General features: G+C 40.2%; 1 protein-coding gene across 1 annotated transcript in view; it reads right to left on the bottom strand.

The window, feature by feature from the left end:
• Positions 1 to 23,655, bottom strand: part of LOC124622380 (protein transport protein Sec61 subunit alpha-like) — a 59,533-nt gene that overhangs the window by 27,270 nt on the left and 8,608 nt on the right. The window contains exon 2 of the mRNA XM_047148068.1: positions 4,302 to 4,584. Within this exon, the coding sequence (XP_047004024.1) occupies positions 4,302 to 4,584 (283 nt within the window). The remainder of the gene's footprint in view (positions 1 to 4,301; positions 4,585 to 23,655) is intronic.

A 23,655-nucleotide genomic window follows, 5' to 3' on the forward strand; every position in this document is an offset into this window, starting at 1 on the left:
TAAACTGATAGTTCGGTAATTTTCACATCGGTCAACACCTGCTTTCTTTGGGATTGGAATTATTATATTCTTCTTGAAGTCTGAGGGTATTTCGCCTGTTTCATACATCTTGCTCACCAGATGGTAGAGTTTTGTCAGGACTGGCTCTCCTAAGGCTGTCAGTAGTTCCAATGGAATGTTGTCTACTCCGGGTGCTAATATATCACCATTACAGCGCTATATCTCTCACTTCTGGACGAGGCCACAACGAAGTGCTTCCATTGCAGTGAAGGGACATCTCTGAAGATGAAAAGTTAGTGGAATTCTGAAAAACCGCGAAATGAAACACATTTGCGTATCTCCAATGACAACCTCACGTGTATAGTCACTCTAGTACAACTAGAAGCTGGGGGCAAGTCTTACTAACACAAAGAGAGATGTAAAATACAATATGTGACTCTTACTTGTTATCGAACAGGTAATATAATACTTACACCCAAAATTTAAATTCTGTTAGTCTCTGTAATGGCACAGTCGTTAGCTATGTCATGACTAATACCCTGTAGCGAAATCGAGTAAGATGCCACGATCAGTAGTGAGAAGGGCCACTTAGTCAATAGACTCACGTTGCTAGTGATAGTGGCCACATATAAATGTTGCGATGAATCTGGTGGCACAGCACTGGGATTGAACTATGTAGCAAGAATGCGAATCGTAAACGATGTTTCCTTGTGAAATCCTATGGCTGGTGGAATTCGGTGTAGGATGGCAACAGACAGTTTGTGGTGAATTAGTGGCACCTTACGTTTGCCCTTGTACCACGCAGACTGTTGAGAAAATTTCACCCTGAGGTCACGCTACGTGGGTTTTTACTTTTATTGGTTATTTCATTTGTAATAAGCTCGGTTGTGTTTTTCTACGTAACCTACAAAATAAGAAATTTATTTAGACAGGTAAACATAAGAACGTTACCCTTTCTGTGAAACTGTGAACATAATTTATTTAATTATTTTCCAGAGACTTAGTGCAACGGGTTCTAATATTTTTAACTGAACATTATTTTCTCTATCATGTATGTGTACAAACCAGTTCAAATCAAATTCCTATAAATTTTGGTTATGGAGTTAGAAACATTCAATGTTTGAGGAGTGAATGCATCATGCTGTAGATAGGTGGCTATGTTCAGGTGGATGTCCTGCTGAAGGAATGTTCAGTTAGTTAAGGTGTTCAAATTACTGCCCAATTTTCTGAATGGATAACTTAATGTGCACTCTAAACGACCTGTGGACGAGTTGTAATCTTCCTCAACGCCTAGGGTGTGAATTCGGTGACAAAAACCCAATTCCTTAGATACCTTGACAAAAAGAAATCTGTTGGTGTTAACTTGGGCAAATGTGTGGAGTGCTTCTGAGGATCACGACATCCTGATCATCTTACAGTAAATCCATTGTTCGATCCTTGCACAGCACATGCAGAATGGTCTAGGTCACCGATGTGCTGCATCCATATTTAGCCGCTACTGTCTAGACCAGAGCTGGGCGCAGCGTGCCAAGCTGCAAGAGAGCCCAACATGCGGATCGCATGCGGAGTGATGTTTGTCTTTGTTTGATGATTGTCTTTGTTTGGTAATTCATGGAAGTACCCAGTACAGCGCCACTTTTTATTTAGTACTTCGGTACGGCATTTTTCGGTCGGCACGTCTATCTGCAGTTGAGCAGAATCGTGGTGTCAGCACTGTTTACTCTCCGCTGTTTGATGGACGTTCACAGATCCAAGAAGTGGCAGTCTAGCAATCTATTGTCACAAGCTTTTAAAAATAAATGGGAATAACAAAAGATAGAGATGAGGATTCTCAATATCTATTATGCAGTCACATAATCGATGTGTACTGCAAATCTGCTATTAAACAACATTCCCTGCAAAAATAATTTAAAGACAGTTGAAATAGAAGGATGAAAAAAATTACAATAATCGACAGACGGGATTCATGTGAGTTTAAAGGGCAATATGTGATGTATTGTTCCACACATTGTCCATGAAACTCAACGTGATGCAAGACATGCAGGTACTTCGCTGGCCAGTACAATTTCTTCTGGACTTCTCTCCTATCGAGTACGTGAGGACTGTGATGGGATGATAAGTGACTCATTCGAATCATCGCCCAACAACTCTTACATAACTTCGTCATCAAGTCGATTAGGCATGACATAACGCATCCCAGCACAGTATGCACCATCTGTACGATCAACTGTATGCCACAATCAGCGCTTGCATTGCGCTCATGGAGGCTGCACCACATACAAAAAAAAATGTAAATGAGTGGATGACATCGTTGGCCAAGAGGCCCCATGCGGGGAAGTTCGGCCGCCAAGTGCAAGTCGCATTCCAGTCGACGCCACTTTGGGCGACTTGCGCGCCGGGACCACATACAAATGTGGATGACCACATACAAATGTGGGCGTTACAGCTTGGGCCGATACCTGGTACCTTAGAACCGCTTTTGTTATTGATCTGTAGATGTAATCATTTCATGTGCTGCGTATGCACTGTTCTAGCAATAAATCTTGAGTGAACTGCAGCGTCTAAAAGGGTATACTATTTTTTTTCTGGCATTGTAAATGCAGCGCCTTCGCAGTTTCTCGCATTTCCCCTTCTCACGCTCAGACAGAATGGTTCGGCGGTGAGTAAGTGCACAGCCATGCTGAGAGCTACGGCTCGCAAGCTAGGGCACTGCTCAAGAGCCGAATTCTTGGCTGCCCCTGGTCTAGACCTACATTCTCAAGGAGAGCAACTTAACTGTCAACGATAGAAGCTCTATACATCTCACCTCTCCAAATAGCTATGGATAATCGTGGGCCAACGATTTCATCTCCTTTCACATCTTCTGACAGTCAACATAAATTACCCACCTCAGTAGTTCTGTGTCTCAGTAATGTACATTACGACAGTTTACTGCACCATAATTTGTGAACGTGAATTCACGAGAGAAGATAATATACTTTGTAATACGTCCAGAGTGAAATCATTCATTGCCCATTCGCAGCAAGTAACTCTCCCACTGAAACAATCTCGACGCAGCTCCTGTGCCAGTAACAGGTGGTATGGGTGGAAGTTGTGCCATGCCCTATTTACCACATAGATGTAACGCTGACACCAGTGACTGCAGCAGCCTTTCATAATATATCATGCAGAATATGGTGTACTGCAGCTAAAACGGGTACTTCCATATTCTCGCTTCTTGCTGGTCTTCATTTATTACCACCGCAATTTTTGAAACTATTTGCTCCTCGAAGTTGTTGTTCAGCACATAAGAACTTAATAGTGAAGTTTGTCGATCCGGATATTTTACGCCATAAGATATAGCTGCTTCATTGGCGTTGTGTGGCATTTGCCGAGCATGAGCAACATGCCAACGTATTAGTTAGATGTGAACAACATGTTTATTCCATATCAATATCCATGGCAAACCAAACTCGTTTATGCATTCATACCCTGCCTTGCATACAGCAGTGTAAGAATACGTTCTACAATGTAACCGAACATGGCTTGTAACAGCACATCAAGGAAGCTTGTCATTCCATCGCACAAGCAATTTAACATCTTATCCAGAGGTCATTTAGAAGGCACTCTGAGTTGTGCATTCATAAAAATAGGCATTAGTTGAACAACTCACTTAAATGAACATTCCTGCATCAGAACATCCATCCGAAAGTAGATAATTATGTACAGCACTTTTCATCCACATCTGAAACTTAGAACATTTCTAGTTTCCTAACAGAAATTGATAGAAATTTGATTTAAACTGATTTGCACACCATTGGTTTACGTATATCAGTTAAATAATAGACAAATTAATGCCCCATTTAAAGAAATATAGCTCGTTGCTCTATCTCTTTAAAAAATAACTAAATAAATTATGTTCATTTTGTTCACAACTCCGCAAAAATAGTAACGTTTTCACGTTTACCCCTCTAACTAAATATTCTTTTCACTTATGAGTTCGTAAGGTATAAAGAAAAATACTTTCTAAAACATTCTGTTTATGTATCACATAATTTTTTTAAAAAAGGTGGAAATTTAATATTGTGAATGTATGCAACCATATCACAGCTTTAATGATGCATGTTAGACAATTCTGTCCATTTCTTTGTTATACATGGATTGTAGCTTTTCTGAATCTATTCAGTGTATTGCGTACATTTGTCGTTACGTTATTAATTTACCTCCAAAACAAAAAGGCAATAATAGCAAGTTCTGTGATGTAAAACTTGAAAATATAAATAACAAGAACGAACTGTATTTTTCATACTTGGTGATCATACCTTGTAGGACGTGTTCGTACGTTTCTGGCGGCGATAAGTAGTAGCACAGGCCACCTACTGGGCTGGACCGGGTCGGCTCTACTTCTTCCCAGACTCCCAGAATGTCGACAAAAAGGCTTCCGCCAAACTTGGAAGCGAGCATTTGCGATATGAAATAGACGTTGGACACCAGCGCCGACTGCAGCATGATTGGCATGTTGGACGTGTAGAACAGTTTAATGGGGTACGTGCTATATTGTCCGCGAAAGCGAGCCGATTTAATTGGGAGATTAACACGGAAGCCCTGCAAAGAGAAAAGAAAAAAGTTTTCATTTACAACCAAAAAGCAAGCAAGAAAAACAACAGAATTTTCGTGTGCCACTATCATTGGTAAAAGGTTTGACACACAATGTACGTCTCTAAATTTGAAATCAGACCACTCTTCATCTCATGCCTAACTCTGTTTACTGGTACATTATTCCTAAGATGAAGATGGAGAATCTCTGAGTAAGTTCCACTGTACATACAAGTTTACTACTGGGACTTGAACCAATGTTTCCCATTTTGCTGTTTATGAAGCCTTCCTTCAAATAAACCGACATACATAAGTCTGCTTGTGGAACTTCGATCAAGGTTTCGCATTTGAATGTCTATGGTGCCTTCCCACAGACATTTTTGGTTAGGTGAAAGGAAAGTTTCAAATAAACCGTGGAACTTCGATCAAGGTTTCGCATTTGAATGTCTATGGTGCCTTCCCACAGACATTTTTGGTTAGGTGAAAGGAAAGTTTAACAAATATAAGAAAATTTTTTTGATAACACGGGAGACGATATCATCAATTGTCTTTTCACTTGCAAATCTCTAAGACATAAATCGTGCTATATAACTGTGCAGCGTTAATATGAAAAGTACAGGACATATGTTGGTTGCCAGCCGTAATACAATCATGAGTTCGGAATTCCATATAATTTCATTCCGTCCTTTAACCTTTTGAGTCCTAGCAATATTTTTAAAAAATTAATTTTCAATTTTTTTCAAAAAATTAACCTTTATCATCATAGTAAGTAACGAATACAAGAAGAAAATGGCAAAAAGTAAAAAAAAATAGTTTGTTTCAAAGTGGTGATTTTACTTTGGAACCACTGGGACATTCGGTTTTGAGCCATCCATCTTCTCATGAGATGTTTGAAAGTAATTTCACGTTTTTCCTAGACACAATCCCACACCTCGAAACTTCTGTGAACTCACAATGCCTAAAACAAATTATAGTCTTAAATAATAAGCAAAAATGGATCTAAAATTTAATAAATTTATATCAAAAGTACGTACTGCTCCAGTGGTTTCAAGTGAAAACCTCTCATAACAACACAGTACAAAATCAAGTTTACGTTATAATAACTATATATGTCACTGTCAATGAATTCCTGAATATTGTAATTATAAAAAAAGAAAACGCCTCTCACGATCTCCAATAATCACGTAGTACATTCTCCGCGCCGACTGTTGCCTTGAATGCTGTGACTGCGACAATGCACTACGTTCATATAAGTACCTCAGTGTAGCACTAGAAGTCTCTGGCTTGCAATAGCATCGGTGACTTCATGCGAAAGACGCTAGTACTTAAAAAAATGTATAAAATGGCGGTTTCAAGCAGAAACCACTGCCAATCATAAAGGATAAAAACCCACCATTTGGTTGTTACAAGGCAACAATTCCCTTGTAAGGGCGAGAATATTTTTCTCACTTCTTATCACGGTTAAACATACCTCACATCCATTGTAGCATGAACTTGTCTATTTTGAGTGTCCAATTTCATCATCTTCGCTTAGTTCTCGCAAATACTGTAATTTCCTCGCCAATATGTTTAATTTTCATTTCATTGATTCCTACCAAAAGTAATTTTAGCATACTTCAGTCTCCTGAATTTTCGATTTCCTCACCTGCTTCCAATACCATCCAAATGCAAAATATTTAACCATATTCCTTCCCCCTATTGAGAATCGGCTCCACAACTGTCCTTAGATACAGGAACAGGAGACTTTATTCTGTCAGGAATTATTTCAAAGCCATGAAAATTACGAAATCATTTTAAAAGAATATACTCGGTCCAGTCACATTAACATGACCAACAGCCATGTTCAACGTCAACGAGCAATAACCACTCACAGATGGCAGGTGGCAGCACTAGCAGTTGAGGGTACATAAAGCCTGTCGGTAGGGGGAGGGGGAGATACGGAAAATATGGAGTCGTTGTCGTAATGCAAAAAAGGAGTGATTTACCTGACGTCCTAAAGGGCATGCTCTTGGCTTTCAGGTCAAAGGTGAAAGCATTTCTGAAAGGGCAAAGATTGTAAACTGTTCGCTTGCTGCCATGGTTGAATCTTACCACGCACAGCAAAATGTCGCTATCTGAAACTGGTGCCAAGGCAACTGTGGTGCACCACGGGCCATAGATGACAGGGATGAAAGATGGCTGTGGAGACGTGTATCGATGAACAGATGTGCAACTGTTGAGCAACTGACCACCCAGATGAACCAAGGGACTGCCAACAACAGTGTCTCCTGAACGACCGTTCATTGAATGTTACTGCGTAAGGGCCTCTGCAGCAACGCCTGGTTCATGCACCCATGCTAAGTGCTATCCATCGGCAACGAAGGCTGGAATTTGCACGCTAATATCGCAACTGGACGTCCACTGAGTGGCGCATAAAACAGTTACTACAAATCCAAACACAGTAAATAATTTAGAATCCGTTAGCTGCCCCTGTAGAATTATTCACCGGAAACTTGGAAATTATAAATTCTACAATTTCTTTTTTTTTTTTTTTTTTTTTTTTTTTTTTTTTTTTTTTTTTTTTTTTTTTTTTTTTTTTGGGAATATGGATCCAGAAGGGTCTGAGACGGGTCCAACATACAAAACACGTAACCAATAAACTGAACACTACTAGTCACTGCATAAAAATTCTTTCAAGCCACATCAAAGAAAACAATAAAAAATGTCAACTTTACTGAAGCAAAATCTCTATAATACGGTGTTATCTACCAGAGAAACTCGAGTGCTAGCAAAAGCTGTTTCGCAGCTCTAAAGACAGCTGCCATTCCAGGCACTTTCCAGAAGCTCATGCAATTCTTTATTCAAAAAAACCTCATGTCCTTCTACTGCCCTGTGTATAAATTTCATTAGGGAAATCTTAGATGACAATAACCAGCTGGTAGTTAAAACCCAGGGAATTACACAGCACATGAGGAAACCAAGATACACATTTCCAATATTCTAATATAACACTACAACATAATGGACCACTCCAAGCGGGATACAAGCTGTACAACAAACTAACTTGTGACATCAAAATAATCAGATATTTTCGCATTTAAAACAGCTGTTCGTGCCTAATTACTGCAGAAGCGTTATTATGGTGTAGCTGAGTATCCTGCAGATTAAAATATAAATGTGTACGTTATTACTGTAATAAATAGTGTTAGTAGAAAATCTGAATAGACTATCAAGTGTGAAACAGTACAACAGACTGCAAAATTCAAAGGATCTGTACACACCTATCTCTTTAGCGTAAGTTCTTAGAGTAAAAATAAATATTTTTAGCACAAATAAACATAATATCATATGGTACAGTTTCATCACAATGTTGTATAAATCTTAAATATCTTTAATTCTCAAATCTGTGTCTTTTATACAAAAAGCTACAGTTGTAAACTATGGTCACGACCAGGGGTCTCCAAACAGCGGCCCGCGGGCCGAAACCGGCCCGCGAGAGCCGGCATCGTTAGCTGGCCGGACATCCCCGGTATCCGGCCCGCCAAATATTTGAGGTGGTGCCTATATTGCCAACAATTGAGTTTCGAGGCCTGTCGCGACCAATACACCGCGACATTGTCGGAGCTCTATCTTTACAAAGCGGAAGGTCATGGTTATACTTGTGGCTATCCACAATAAACAGACAGACCATTGTCCGTGCGATAGTGAAAAAAAAAAAGAACGGGTAACAGACTAGTTTGGCGAAAACATTTTAAGTAAAAAAAAATTCTTTGCATTTTATTCTACTCACGAGTCTGGTGCAAGTCTTTCAAATGGACGCCACTTCGGTGACTAGCCCTAGTAATCAATCATTATGGAAGATGCTTCTTAAGCGAGGTTTCACTTTCTTTTGATTACGTTGTAAAATACACATAGTAAGTAAATCGTAAAAAATATTTTTATTTACAGGCTATTTAAATAAAATACAATACCTGGTGTACATAGTGATATTGGATGTATAAAAATAACTGTATATCTTGAAAACACACAGTGTTAAGAGTATTCACGTAAAGAAATTTAACATCTTTGTGATAATTAGGGACTTTTATGTAGCTGTAACTTTCCTTTCATAATTACCTCCAGTTGTCGATCAAGTTTACTAGTGGAGATAATCATCAGCGACTTCAAATGCTCATCACTTAATTTTGATCAGTAAATAGTTTTTGCCTGTTTCATTTTGGAGAATGTTTTTTCACACAAATAAATAGTGCCAAAAGCGGAAAAATGTAAATTAGGAAACTGTGTGGATGGAAGACACTTATAAAATTCTAGTAATGTTGACTTTGAATGTTTTTCTTTAAAAAAGTCGCTACATTGTAAATCAATAATTTCAAACTGAAGTTCTGCGGGTAACACTTCTGTATCAACGTCAAATGGATTTTGAAATATCTTGATATCGTTTGAATTTGCACCGATATCTGAAAAACGTGATTCAAAATTAATTTTTAAAGCGCCCAAAGATTCAATTGTGAAAGTTACAGGAAAAGGAATCTCAGTTTGCTGACTTCGAATGTTTTAAAATGCGTGAAGCATACTTTGTTCAACTGAGATTGAAACAAAGCAATCTTTTGTCGAAAGGACTTAACATGCGTGTATAAATCAAGCAGAAGCTGGTTTTCACCTTGCAATTTTAAATTAAGGTCATTCATATGTTTAGTTAAGTCTGTATAAAATGCTAGCTTCCATAACCACTCACCGTTCCGTAACTCAGCCAGAGGGCGATTCCTTTCGTTCAAAAAAATTTCAATTACTGTTCGGAGTTCAAAAAAACGGGTCAGAACTTTACCGCAGCTAAGCCAGCGCACTGCAGTATAATATCGCAAGTCGCATTCCTCAATATCTTCAAGAAACTCGCGGAACTGGCGATGACTGAGTGCATGGGATCTGATATAATAAACAACTGAAATAACTGGCTTTAAAACTTCTGGCGTATCGAAATGTTTTCCACACAAAGCCTGTTGGTGAATAATACAATGCACTACTGATAGTTTTGAGCCACCGTCATTTTCTACGGCCTTAGAAAGGAGAGCAACAATACCTTTATTTTTCCCACACATGTTTTTGCCACCATCAGTTGTAATACATTTTAATTTATTCCACTGAAGATTGTTTTTCTGAAAGGAGTTCTTCATACACTTCATAATTTTTGTCAATCCCTCGAATAAAAAGTAATACTTGAGCAGTATCTGATACATCTGTTGACTCATCCACAGCCAAAGAGAACCAGTCTAAGTCTTGATTTTAGTCACGCAGTAGTGCTGATATATTTTGTGCAATGTCATCTATTCTTCGAGCCACAGTGTTTGCCGACAAACTTATATTTTTATACAAATTAATTTTTTCTGGACACATTTCTTCTGCTGTTGCAATAATGCAGTTCTTAATTAATTCACCGTCGGTAAATGGCTTACACTATTTCGCTACTAAATGAGCCACACGAAAACTAGCACTAGTTGCTGCATGTTGTTCAGCATTTACTTTCTTAAACAGCGACTCCTGGGTTTTTAGCTGGCGTTTCAGAGACTCATGAATTTCTAATCGTTCGCATACTGTAAACTTGGAGTAATTCTGAGTGTGCTTAGTCTCATAATGACGTTTTATATTGTATTCTTTGAAGACTGATATTGCTTCATTGCAAATAATACATATTGGTTTGTTCCCTGACTCCACCACGAAATATTGACATCCCCACTGCTCTTTAAAAATTCTACCTTCACTGTCAACCTTTCGTTTCTTTTCCATATTTGTACAGAACTTCACAAAAGACTGTAACCTGAAAATAAAATTGTGCTATTTAATACTAATAAAACTAGGGAGTAGCTGCCTAAACAAAATACAATGAATTTATTATTAAGGTACTTTAATTACTAAATTAAATACAGTTACACTATGGTTCCACTAAAAATTACAGTGAAAAAATATTCAAGTCGTGCTATACGTATTTCGAGTTTCAGATTTTCCTTGTCTCTTCGAATTCAAACTTTGAATTTTCCTACACTTCGTCGTCTCACCTAGCACAGCGCATTAAATACTAAAAAACTCGTGAGACACTCGCAACATAGACACAATCACGCAACAGAACTATCAAATATATGCTCTGGCTCTGCTACTCGCTACAAGACTACATAAATAAACTTATTGTTGCGCCGCTTGAAATAGCAAAGCGTTGACACACTCTACCTCTGTTACGTCTTGCAGTAATAGTGGTGCTAACAATGATTTTGAGATTTCGTTAACTTTGCAGGACGCTTTCGTGAAGAATATGCAGTGACATACCTTTTTTCGGTGAAATTCGCCAGAATAAAATACGCCAGAATTTCGGTCAGGTACGTCCACCAATCAAAATTATCTACGGTAATTAAATAAAAATCGTTGTTCATTTCAGTGCTACATCAGATTTTTTCGATTTCATCTTTCCTTTAGCCTTACATTACGGTGATCATGGAGTGCTAGGGTGTCTTAATCCCAATAGGTAGATCTTGGCCCTTATGACTTCGTGGAGGAGTCAATGTGGCCCGCGGACTAAAAAGTTTGGAGACCCCTGGTCAAGATGATACTGCAAAAACTGTCAATATTTTTTACTAGATTAACTGTCATAAATTCATAAGCAGCGTATGATTATGTACTGTATATTTTAGTCTAATGTGCAAAAATATGATGCTGTAAACTTTGATCACACGATGCTGCAACGACCGATGCTGCTTATAGAAAATTTAAAGATGCTTCCGTAAAAAATAGAAGCAGCTCCATGAATATCAGTAACTCTATTGGCAAAGAAGGAAGAGCTGCTAAGAATATATAGAAGGGCTATACACTGGAAATGACGGCAACCAACTGGCTGTCTTACACCTATCATATTCTAGAAAGCCAACAAATAGTAAACGAAGATGAGATGAGCGATAGGATACTGTGGGAAGAATTTGGCAGAATACTGAAAGGCTTAAAGTCAAAACTAGATCGCTCAGAATTACTGAGACCCTTGGCAAAGTCAACCATGACAAAACTATTCCATTTTGTATGCAATAAGCATGAGAAAAGTGAAATATTTTCAGACTTTAAGAGGAATGTCATTCCAGTTCCAAGAAATACAGGTGCGTATAGGTGTAAATATTACCAGATTTCAGTTATATAACTCATGGTTGCAAAATACTGACACGAATTATTCTCAGAACAATGGAAAAACGGGTGTAAGTGACCTCGAGTGATATCAGTTTGGGTTACAGAGAAATGTAGGGCTGCAATACTGACCCTAAGACTTATCTTACTACAAGGTAGGTGAAAGGAAGGGAAACACATATATAGCATTTGTAGATTGAAAGAAAGTTTTTGACTGAACTACACTATTTCAAATTCTGAAACAAGCAGGCATAAAATACAGAGAGTGAGATGCTATTCAAAACTTGACCAGAAACCAGACGGCAGTTATAAGAGTCGAAGCACAGGGAAGGGAAGCAGTGGAAAGGAACTGAGACAGTGTTGTAGCCTATCCCCAGTGTTACGCAATCAATATATTGAGCAAGGTGTGATGGAAACAAAGGAGAAATTTGGAAAGGGAATTAAATTTTAGAGGAAAAAATAAAAACTGATGACTTCATAATTCTATCACAGGCAGCAAAGGACTTGGGAGAGTAAAGAAGAGAATGCATAGTGTCTTAAAAAGAGGCTATGAGATGGACGTCAACAAAAATAAAATGAGGGAAATGGACTGTAGTCGAATTAAATCAGGCGATACTGACGAAATTAATTAGGAAACGAGAGACTAAAATTGGTAAATAAGTTTTACTACTTAGGCAGCAATATAACTGGTGATGGTTGAAGTAGAGGGGATATAAAATTCAGATGCAAAAGCAAGACAGGCAATGGCAAGGAAAAGAGAAATTTGTTAACATCATATATAAATTTAAATATTAAGAAGTCTTTTTCGAAGGTATATATACGTAGTGTACAATTGCACAGAAGTGACATGTGGATGATAAAAGATTTGAACAAGAAGAGAACACAAACTTTTGAGACGTGGTGTTAGATGTGTAGATCGAATAACTAACGAGGAGGCCCTGCATTTCCGAAATATCCGTAAATGAGATTTTCATGGATACTAATAAATGTTTTCCAAACACGTTAAATATAACTCCAAACTAGTAAGAGGTGTTCACCTAGCAAATATCTAAAATAGGATAAACAGACAAAAGATGTTGATATTCTTGAGACTGCAAATACATAATAAATTCAGTTGTGAGGAGCTAACTAAAAGAAGGAATCAATCGATAGAACACATTCTGTAGCATCAAGAAATCGTCAATTTGGTAATGGAGGGAAGTGTGTGTGGGGGGGGGGGGGGGGCGGGAATTGTAGAGGGAGAGCAATGATCAAAAACAGGAAGCAGGATCTCACGAATGTAGGTTGCAGTAACTGTGCAGAGATGAAATAACAAGTGCAGAATAGACTAGCATGGAGAGCTGCGCCCAACCAGTTCTGGTACTGAAGACTACAACAACAACAACGTCCTAATAATATTATCAAAATGTCACAGATTTATCATCTGACAAATAAAACCCAAATAAAGTTTGTATAAGACGTTGTGTACCTGATGTCAAAACTAACTATTATAACTGCACTCTCATTATCGATAGCTGTTTCTAAATCAATACTATTACTTTTTCGGAATTTACTGTAGTGTACAAACTTACATCGAAAACAATAATTTCTTTTCTTTCAAAAACTATCTGGTGGACAGACAGAATCACCGATCTTCCATAGTATGACTTGATATTTAGTTCTGCAATAATCATCTGAGGAAGTAGACAGTACATAACAGACGTATCTGCGCTAACTTAGTTACTATTTGTGGTATTCAGATTGTTTGCAGGAATATTTCCATCTAAAGTGGTGGTAACAGTTTTAGCCCCTGACTAGCCCTGTGTTATGTAGTGTGTATAGGAATGTATCAATACAAGTAAATACACACAAGTATTCGATACTTTTGTTTTGACACTGGATGCCTTTAGAAAGGCATCATTCATACGATAATTATTAGGTGTCAAAAGAAAAATACTTGTATCAAAACGATTTTATGCGCATATCCAAGTACTGAGTAAGTGTATGCCGTGTCTATAGGTTCATTCGATTAAAGGTAACACAACAAATTGCAAACTGTCTCTACGACACATGCGCAGTTTCGCGATAGCTGTGATCGGTATGAAACCTATGTGTTACTCGAATGCACATTTCGAGTGTTTCTGTTTTTGGCCACCTGTAGCGTCAGTTGACACCTTTGCTCTCTTCGCGTTACTCAAACGTTTCTGATTTAAATAATGAAACACTGTATAAGTACGTATTTTTTCACGCTCAGCACTACTCCTCTGAGAATTCATTCTCCTTGTCAAATGCATGTATTTAAATAAGTATTTTGTGTGATGTCTGTATGTGAATTGTGTCTCTCTTGCACTGTACTGTGTCGTCTTTTTGCAGAAAAAAACACACACACACAGTGTGAAATCTCGCAAACAGTACGAATGATGATTTGTGCGTGTGTAGTTTTGTGCGCTGTAGGCGGCACAGTATCTTATAACCCCAAAAAGACGACTACAATGCAAGAGAGGCAGAATGAAACATAAAAAATACTTACGTAAATACTTGCTTATTCTCGAAATGCGCCGTGTTGTGCGTGAAAAAATACATAACTAGTGCAATGTATCATTATTTAATGAATGACACAGCTGCAGTGTTGCCATAAACATGTCTCACTGATTTTGGTAATACAAATCTTGTTGCTGATTGACAGCACACAGCATATAATCAGCACCAATGTAGCAAATGGCCAAAAATTACAAATGCAGGAAATTATCTAATTTCAAGAAAAATTATCACTTGTGTAGTTGTCACTGAGTGATTTCTGTGTGTCCAGTGGTTATGAATCTGGTATGCAACTTAATTAATATATCTGAGTAACGGTACAGCATACATATTTCCACCTATGCCACCTCACCTCATTAACCACATTAAGGTGTGCATGTCGTTGATAGTGAACCACAGTGTTGCAGTGTTACATGCAGCATAGTTCTACGTGCAAATGACTACTATTTAAATTATTATCTTTGGTTCAATCACTGACTTATGTTTTCTCTTTTTATTATATATGTTTTATTCTGTTGTTGAATGTGCTATTAAATTGAGTTGTATGAGTTACAGCTTAGTTTTTATGTTACAATAACTTTTAAATCATCTAGCTCCGCAATTGGTGACACTGACATGATCTCTGACGGTCATTGACATGAAATTCGACAGTCACTAATGCTTCGAATCGTGCCGTTTCACGCTATGTACGAACATCCGTGTCAACTACATCATAAATCTTCCATGTCGCACCGTCACCGTAACTCCACAATGTCAGACCAACCAACAACTGTAGATGTGTCTACTGGTGCAGTAATTAATCGTGTTACAGTAAAACCACCTCTGTTTTGGCAATAGAATCCCTTGCTGTGGTTTGCGCATCTACACTGAAGAACCAAGGAAACTGGTACACCTGCCTAATACTGTATAGGGCCCCTGCGAGCACGTAGAAGTGCCACAACGTGGACTCATCCTATGTGTGAAGTAGTACTGGAGGGAACTGACACCATGAATCCTGCAGGGCTCTCCATAAATTCGTAAGAGTATGAAGCGGGTGGGGGGGGGGGCGGAGGGGGGGGGGGATCTCTTCTGAACAGCACATTGCTAAGTATACCAGATATTCTCAATAATGTTCATGACTGGGGAGTCTGGTGGCCAGTGGAAGCATTTAAAATCATAAGAGTGTTCCTGGAGCTGCTCTGCAGCAATTCTTGATGTGTGGGTGTCGCATTGTCCTACTGGAATTGCCTAAGTCTGTCGGAATGCACAATGAGCATGAATGGATGCAGGTGATTAGACAGGATGCTTACGTACATGTCACCTGTTAGAGTCATATCTAAACGCATCAGGGGTCCCATATAACTCCAGCTGCACACGCCCCACACCCTTACAGAGCCTCCACCAGTTTGAACAGTCCCCTTCTGACATGCAGGGTCCATGGATGCATGAAGTTGTCTCCGTATCTGCACACGTTCATCCTCTCGATACAATTTCAAACGAGACTCGTCCGATCAGGCATCATGTTTCCAGTCATCAATAGTCCAATGTCAGTGCTGATGGGCCCAGGCGAGACGTAAAGCATGGCGTCGTGCAGTCATCAAGAGTACACGAGTGGGTCTTCAGCTCCGAAAGCCCTTATCGAGGATGTTTCGTTGAATGGCTCGGACTCTGACACTTGTTGATAGCCCAGCCTTGGAATCAACAACAGTTTGCCGAAGCGTTGCACTGCTGTTGCGTTGAACGACTCCCTTCAGTCGTCGTTGATCCCATTCTTGCAGGATCTTTTTCTGGCCGCAGTGATGTTGGAGATTTGATGTTTTACCAGATTCCTGATGTTCACGGTACACTCGTGAAACGGTCATATGGGAAAATCCCCACTTCATCACTACCTCGGAGATGCTGTGTCGCAGCACTCCTGCGCCGATTAGAACACCACTCACTTAAATCTTGGTAATCTGCCATTGTAGCAGCAGTAATCGATGTAACAACTACGCCAGACACTTGTCATATATAGGCGTTGTCGTCCGCAGCGACGTATTCTGCTTGTTTCCATATATTTATATTTGAATACGCATGCCTATACCAGTTTCTTTGGCGCTTCATTGTAGAAAGTCAGTCAGTGCTAGCGTACGGTACACATGTAAAGTTATGTAGTTGCTGCACTCAATGGAGATATGCCCACAGAGGTGCAAGAAAATGTGGAATTGCCACTGAGCACTGATCGGTACATAACCATCCAGAGCGCCGATTACCTCATTCTCACAATCTGAGGCGAAGAGAATGAATAAGCTACTCCGGACTAAAGAGGTAAGCGATCTCACCCTATCGTCGCTAATTCGCCAACAGCATATATTAGCGAACAATGCACTCAGTGACGATATTCTGCGGAATACTGTGTTATGCCACCTGCCACCTGATGCACAGAAGATATTGACAGTGTGTGCCAGCAATCTAGATGCACTCCCCCAAACTCCAGATCGCATAGCAGGAATGTATCCATCCACGTGTAATACAACCGTTTTTCCACAGTCTCAGGCAGATTACATCCTCACACACTACAGCCACAGGTTGCCGACCTCACTGCGCTATTTGCTGCATTACGGACCCAGTCTACTAGTCGCCGATGTTGTCGCTACCGCTCACTGGGAAAATGCAGCCACTCTCCTTCACCAGGAAAAGTCGTCTGGTACCACCAACGGTATGGTTTCAAGGTGCACCAGTGTGGCCTGCTGTACAAATGGGGGATTGGGCAGAAAGTCAGTATTGATGGCCACTGGCTCTCTAGACAAGTCATCGACCATTTGTAACCGAGCATGACACAAAGTTGCAGTTTTTGTCAGACAAGTACTGACATAACAGTCTACTCATGCTCCCATCTACCACGTCACAACTTTAATGACAGCCACCTTTTTGCCGCTACTCATTCTATGATTGCTGTGCATGGTCATGTCACTTTAGTGTTGAACTTAAGCCTACAGCGCAAATCTGAATGGCAGTTCATCGTAGCAGACATGACATGCCACAGAGTCTGCACAGGATATGGTGGTTGACGCGCAGTGACCAATTTTCGTCCAGTGCACTGGGCAAGTTCATTTGTTTGTTTGGAAAGTGAGGGCAGAACTGTTTGCCCTCTTTCAATTGGTCAGTGATCCTGCAATCTTTCCCAAAAGATTTTACAGAAATTATTCAATAAAAACAATCATTTTTGCGTGACTTATAGCTTTGCATGTCAGCTTCATGATGACATGTCCATCATTTCGTTAATGGACACAGTTATTGTGATATTTGCATCTAAGTAAAACACTGCACAAAATTCGAAAAAGTTTGCAATGAAAAATAGGAGTCGCTATGATTTTGGGTTTGATACATACATAATATGATGCTGCATATGAAATTTAGTTAAGATATTGAATTTTCCTTTAGATTTGGGTACAGGTCTATACCTTTCACTAGTATCAAGAAAATTGATCTGATGTAACACACTTATTTGCAGTTGCGGCAGCGAAAAAAGCCAGAATGAAATATTCACAACATTTCTAATATTTCATAAACGTTTCGGGATATCGAAATGGAATTTTGGAAAATGATACACGCAAAGAGAAGAGTATTTTGCCCTATGGTTATTATGCAAGATTTCGTTATCTGCCATGTTGTTCCACTAAATACAGACTTTTTCGATGAAAGAACACAATTCCTTCATTGAATGCAGTGGCTCTTAGCCATCGATAGCTGGTGAAACGACAAGTCTGGATTTTGGAACAGTATTAGTGAAGACATTACATGTTTATTTTTGTAAGCTATTGACTTTACTTTTCCAAAGTTCCTTTATGAACCACTGTTTCAGGATTCTCTCAACACTGCGTCCATACAACATGCCAGTGAGGCGATGCTGTATAACCTTTGCTTTGTTTTGGCAAAAGAAGTAAATTTTAACGTAGTAACATGAGGAATGTAGGTTGTACTCAAAATTCACCACTCATTACACCTCTCCAAAAGCTACAAATGGTTAAAAAGCCAGGTGAAAATAAATTGCTGCTTTTGTTGCATTTTCTGCGGAATTCTTTCCACATACTAACCAAAGCAGAGGTGACAATAAATCTACTGCAAAGGTTACTATGCAAGGTAAGCTTGGAGGGGCTCCACTGAGCGTATGCTTCAATTTAGAATGGCACTTCCCCTCCAGTGCTCAGTATTTCCCCTACAGAGCCTGCCCGCAACCCTCAACACTACCGCTCCCGTCAACATGTACCCCACCGACTGCGCATCTACCAGCCATATTATTCTACGCACACTCTACTCGAAGTGGACTTTTTATCGTTTTAAGGACTCCTGTCTGACCTCGATAACTGACGCCTTCTTGACACCACTACAATCTAGCAAGCCAAGCGCACAGCAGGATAGATAATTATAGGTGATTCTCCAATCATAGAGCCGCTCAGACAGTTCCCTGAGATCACAAGCCACACTCCCACACTAGCACCTGTGCAGCATTCAATAACACACTATATTTTGACTTCACCCAGACCACGACTTGCTCGACTGTGCCGCTTGACATCCCAGAAACTGCAGCACAAATTGTCCTCAATGCTTGCACAAAACATCTGGCACCCAACGAGCAGCAGTTATGCATCTCCACTACACGTGAACCCAAAGAAGAATAATGGGTGTGTCCATGTGGCGAGTACAGACAGCACAACGTCACAACCATTACCGATCAACATCCAATACCCTGTATCAATGTCCACTGTAAGCATATATTCCCTATATTCGACTTAGTTCATCCATTCTTATTAGTTTCCTGTGGCACTGGACAGTGTTACTAAGACTACCGTCTGCGCACCATTCAGACTATTTCAACTTACTCGAATGCCTTTTGGACTTTGTAATGCTGCTCAAATATTTCAGAAGTTCATGTATGAAGCCACAAATGACTTACACTTTTTTATGTCTACACTGACGACGTCCTGGTCATGTCAGATCCAGAGGCTGAACACCTGTCGCATTTACAACAGATCTCTCTCATCTACCTGCACATGGCCTGCTTATTGCCCATCAAAATGTGTCTTCAGAGCAGCTGAAGTACAGTTCCTAGGCTAGACTATCAATGTGTAAGGCATATGGCCACCGCAAGAGAAAGTAGAAACTATACTTAAGTTTCCACAGACTACGACAATTAAAGAATATGACAATTTCTTGGCATAACCAATTTTTACCGTCAGTTTGTTCACAATCATATCCTCGTAGCTGCATCTTTGAATAAGTTCTTACATTGTTCACGAAAGCTGAAGGACACACTTCAGTGGAGTAGTGAGGCCAAGCTGGCATTCACCCAGCTGAAGACTGCTATCCTAGAAGTTACGCTGTAAGCGTACCCAGTTCCGTAGGCGTCTCTCGCCCTGATGATCGGCACATCCGCTACTGCCATTGGTGCTGCACTGCAACAGCATACAGATGAAAGCTGAAAGCTCTTAGACTTTTTCAGTTATCGCCGCCTCAACAAAACTGGTCCATCTACTGTATGATCACAGACTGTATGCTGCCCATTCTGCTATTAACAAATTTCGTCGTATGTTGGCGGACATCACTTGACACTCATTCCAGATCACAAGCTACTAATATACTCTTTCTGCCAGTGTCCTGTAAAAGCGTCACCATGTCAGCTGTGACGTCTCAGGTGTATTGAACAGTTCACTACCAATATTGCTCACAATGAAGGAGAATTAAGTGTGACAGGTGATGCTCTCTCTCGGATCAAAGTGATCAATCGTGCAGTTCATTCTGAAGCTATCACCATAGTGCAGTAGTGGCCGTGCGGTTCTAGGCGCTCCAGTCTGGAACCGAGCGACCGCTACGGTCGCAGGTTCGAATCCTGCCTCGGGCATGGATGTGTGTGATGTCCTTATGTTGGTTAGGTTTAATTAGTTCTAAGTTCTAGGCGACTGATGACCTCAGAAGTTAAGTCGCATAGTTCTCAGAGCCATTTGAACCATTTGAACCATAGTGCAACAAACAGATAGTGAGCTACGAGATTTGTTGGCACAACTATCAGGCTTACATCTCCGCTGTATTACGCTGTCACTGTCAACTAGGCTGCTGTATTAACAAACTGTAATCGTTTGTGACTGATTATTGACTTTCGCCAATAGGCACTCGCCTCTTTACATAACATGGCACACCATGGAGTATGAGTCACTATCAACATGGTGAAGACAACTTTTGTCTGGCCACACATGTACAAAGATTGCAAGCAATATATGTGACAATGTATGGCCTGTAAACAGAATAAAGTTGGCCAGCACATTAGGTCACATCTTCGCACACTTCTTCCTCTGATCATAGATTTGAACATGTACATCTAGACCCTGTAGGGCCTCTCCCACCACCAGAAAGACACACCTGCTGTCTTATAGTCATCGATTGTATTACACGCTGATCCGACATGATCCCGATCGCCAAAATTACCACCGAAACTACGGGTATAGATAGCACATTTCAGTGTGCCTCTACGAATTACAACAGACCAGGGAAGACAATGTGAACCATATCTGTTCGAAGCACTCGTCCTCCTACTCGGTATGAAGCGGATCAGGACCACCGCTTAGCACCTGGCAGTGAATGGTTTAGTCGAACGCATCCACCGCCAATGGAAAATGTCGTTTCGATCTCACAAGTCACAACAGTGGACAGAGACGTTGCCCATCATCCTCCTGGTCTCCGTGCATCACTGAGAGGAGACCTGAAAACCAACATTGCAGAACTTGTTTATGCCCAGCCATTACATCTGCCCGACAGTTCTTTGTCAACTTCCAGACAACTGCACTGGCCCATCAAATTTCGTAAAAAAGCTGCATACAAAAATCCAGCAACTATGTCGCTTTACTCCAAAGGATCAGCAGCCCCATCGCCCTTTTGTTTTTGATGAACTACCGAAATATCATCATATCGTTGTACGGCATGATGCAGTATGCAAGCCATTGCAGCTACTCGACTGCCTCATCAGTAGGGCGGGATAAGACATTCAAAGTTGATGTTATGCGTATACCAACCACCATCATCATCGATAGGCTCAAATCTGATTTCTGTGCACCCTACAATGGCACGGGCTCATCTACACACACCACAGATTCGATAAACACTACAGCCCCACCACTGCCAGTCAAAGACCAGCTGCAATGGACGTCAGAGGTTACCTCTAATTTACCATCATCAGCCTGTGCACGACTCTTTGTTACCCAGTCTGGACAAATCCAGTTCAGTAGAAATTATCACTGACACTAGGAGGGGGAGGGGGGGGGGGTGAAGTTCAGTGTCATACAGTGTAAAGCTAAGTGCCACTGATTACTGCTCTTAATGTTTATCTTTGGTGCCATCGCTAACTTATGTTTTCTCTTTGTCTTGTATATGGTTTATTCTGTAGTTAAATGTACTATTAAATGGAGTCGTATATGTTACAGTTTGGTTTTTATGCTGCAATAAAGTTAATTCATCTAGCCCTGCAACTATAGCAACGAGGATAGTGAGATCCTTTTGATTTCGATGCCCCAGGATTTATATATACAACAAATTTCCGCCGAAAAATCCCTCAAGAGATTAAAATTGCACTAGGATGTATTGAATTTTCACAAGGTTGAGATGCACTGTCCCTTTAAAAGGCTAGCCGTAACCTAGTACTCATTTTCTTCAACTAGAAGGCTATGATACTGAGCACAAAAAGCATTGCGTATACAAAGCAAGGTTATTTAGTGATTTGGAGTCACCAGAAGAAATAGATGCTGTCAGTCGAAACTCAGTTGCAACCACTCATTGGTCATCAAATGGTTCAAATGGCTCTGAGCACTATGGGACTTAACATCTGAGGTCATCAGTCCCCTAGAACTCAGAACTACTTAAACCTAACTAACCTAAGGACATCACACACATCCATGCCCGAGGCAGGATTCGAACCTACGACCGTAGCGGTAGCGTGGTTCCAGGTTGAAGCGCCTAGAACCGCTCGGCCACATCGGTCGGCCATTGGCCATCAGTTGGACAAATTTCAGCCAGCCATAAACTACTTGAAGTGGGAGATCTTTCTTTCAAAAGCATTCTTGTGGTCATAACGGTTGCTAACGTTAATCAAACGAAGCTTGTGGTACTGCTTCCACTGTCCGCTCTACCCTTTGTCTACCCGGCCTGTTCATCTGTTCGTCGGCCATATTGGTTGCTGTGGTTTGCAATTGTGCAGTGCGTGCTTCTTGACAATAGTTTGTTAGCTTTTATTGTGGTTTGTGACAAGAGAGAACTGCACGAAACACTGGCTGTCCAGTCTACTTATTGTGTTCGAGTATTTTTCACTTACGTAGTACAAACACTATATTGTCATTAAATTACTCGGGTATGACCAAGAACAATGTAGGGTACCAGTTTGTTGTATCCTGTCCAGCTATAAACATAGAAATATTATCAATTGGAAAAGAAAGGTCTGGTATTGATTACGATGTCGACTTTTGTGCAAATAGAACGAAGACAGTATTGCAAAATACCTTAAAGGAAGTTATTTCGAGAACATCGCCCAATCAAGGTAAATGAAATACATTTAGTATTTAAACATTATACTTAAACTGGAAGTTTTTGTAAATGACTTTTTTACTACAGAGGGAGGTATAAAATATTTAAAAAATGTTCAGTCATTGGTATTTTTTATCTGTATGGATACGTGACCTTTTAACATGGTTGAAGGAAAAAGCTTTTAATATCTTATGAAGGAACTGCAATCTAATTTTAATGTGCCTGGAGCAAAATATCTAAAAAAGATAACTCACGAAAAATATGAGGTTTGTGTGGCTACAGGTTCGGCTAAATTATCAAAAATAGACAATATTTGTCTCACACTGGATACTTGGCCTTAAATAATGAACGAACGAGAATTTTTTTGTGTGACAGCCTATTTTCTTTCGGCGAAATGTGTGTATTATACCTAACAGCTCGTTCACTAATCGAAAGACATACAGCCACATATACATCGAAAACATTTATGGACACTCTTGACAGTTGGAATATACAACAAATTAAAATTCGTACCTTGGTGACATTTAATACCATGTAGAATTAGTAGAAGAGATAGACAAGATCCAACGTAGAGCGGCGCGATTCGTCACGGGATCGTTTATAGTCAGCGCGATAGCGCAACAAAGATGCTCAACAAACTCCAGTGGCACACGCTGCAGTAGACGCGTAGTGATGATGATGTCGTGTGGCTAGGGCCTCCCGTCGGGTAGACCGTTCGCCTGGTGCAAGTCTTTCGATTTGACGCCACTTCGGCGACTTGCCCGTCGATGGGGATGAAATGATGATGATCAGGACAACACAACACCCAGTCCCTGAGCGGAGAAAATCTCCGACCCAGCCGGGAATCAAACCCGACAGTCCGTCGCGCTGACCACTCAGCTACCGGGGGCGGACAGACGCGTA

This window comes from Schistocerca americana, chromosome 7 (assembly GCF_021461395.2).
Source record: "Schistocerca americana isolate TAMUIC-IGC-003095 chromosome 7, iqSchAmer2.1, whole genome shotgun sequence".
In the NCBI taxonomy this organism is placed as follows: domain Eukaryota; kingdom Metazoa; phylum Arthropoda; class Insecta; order Orthoptera; family Acrididae; genus Schistocerca; species Schistocerca americana.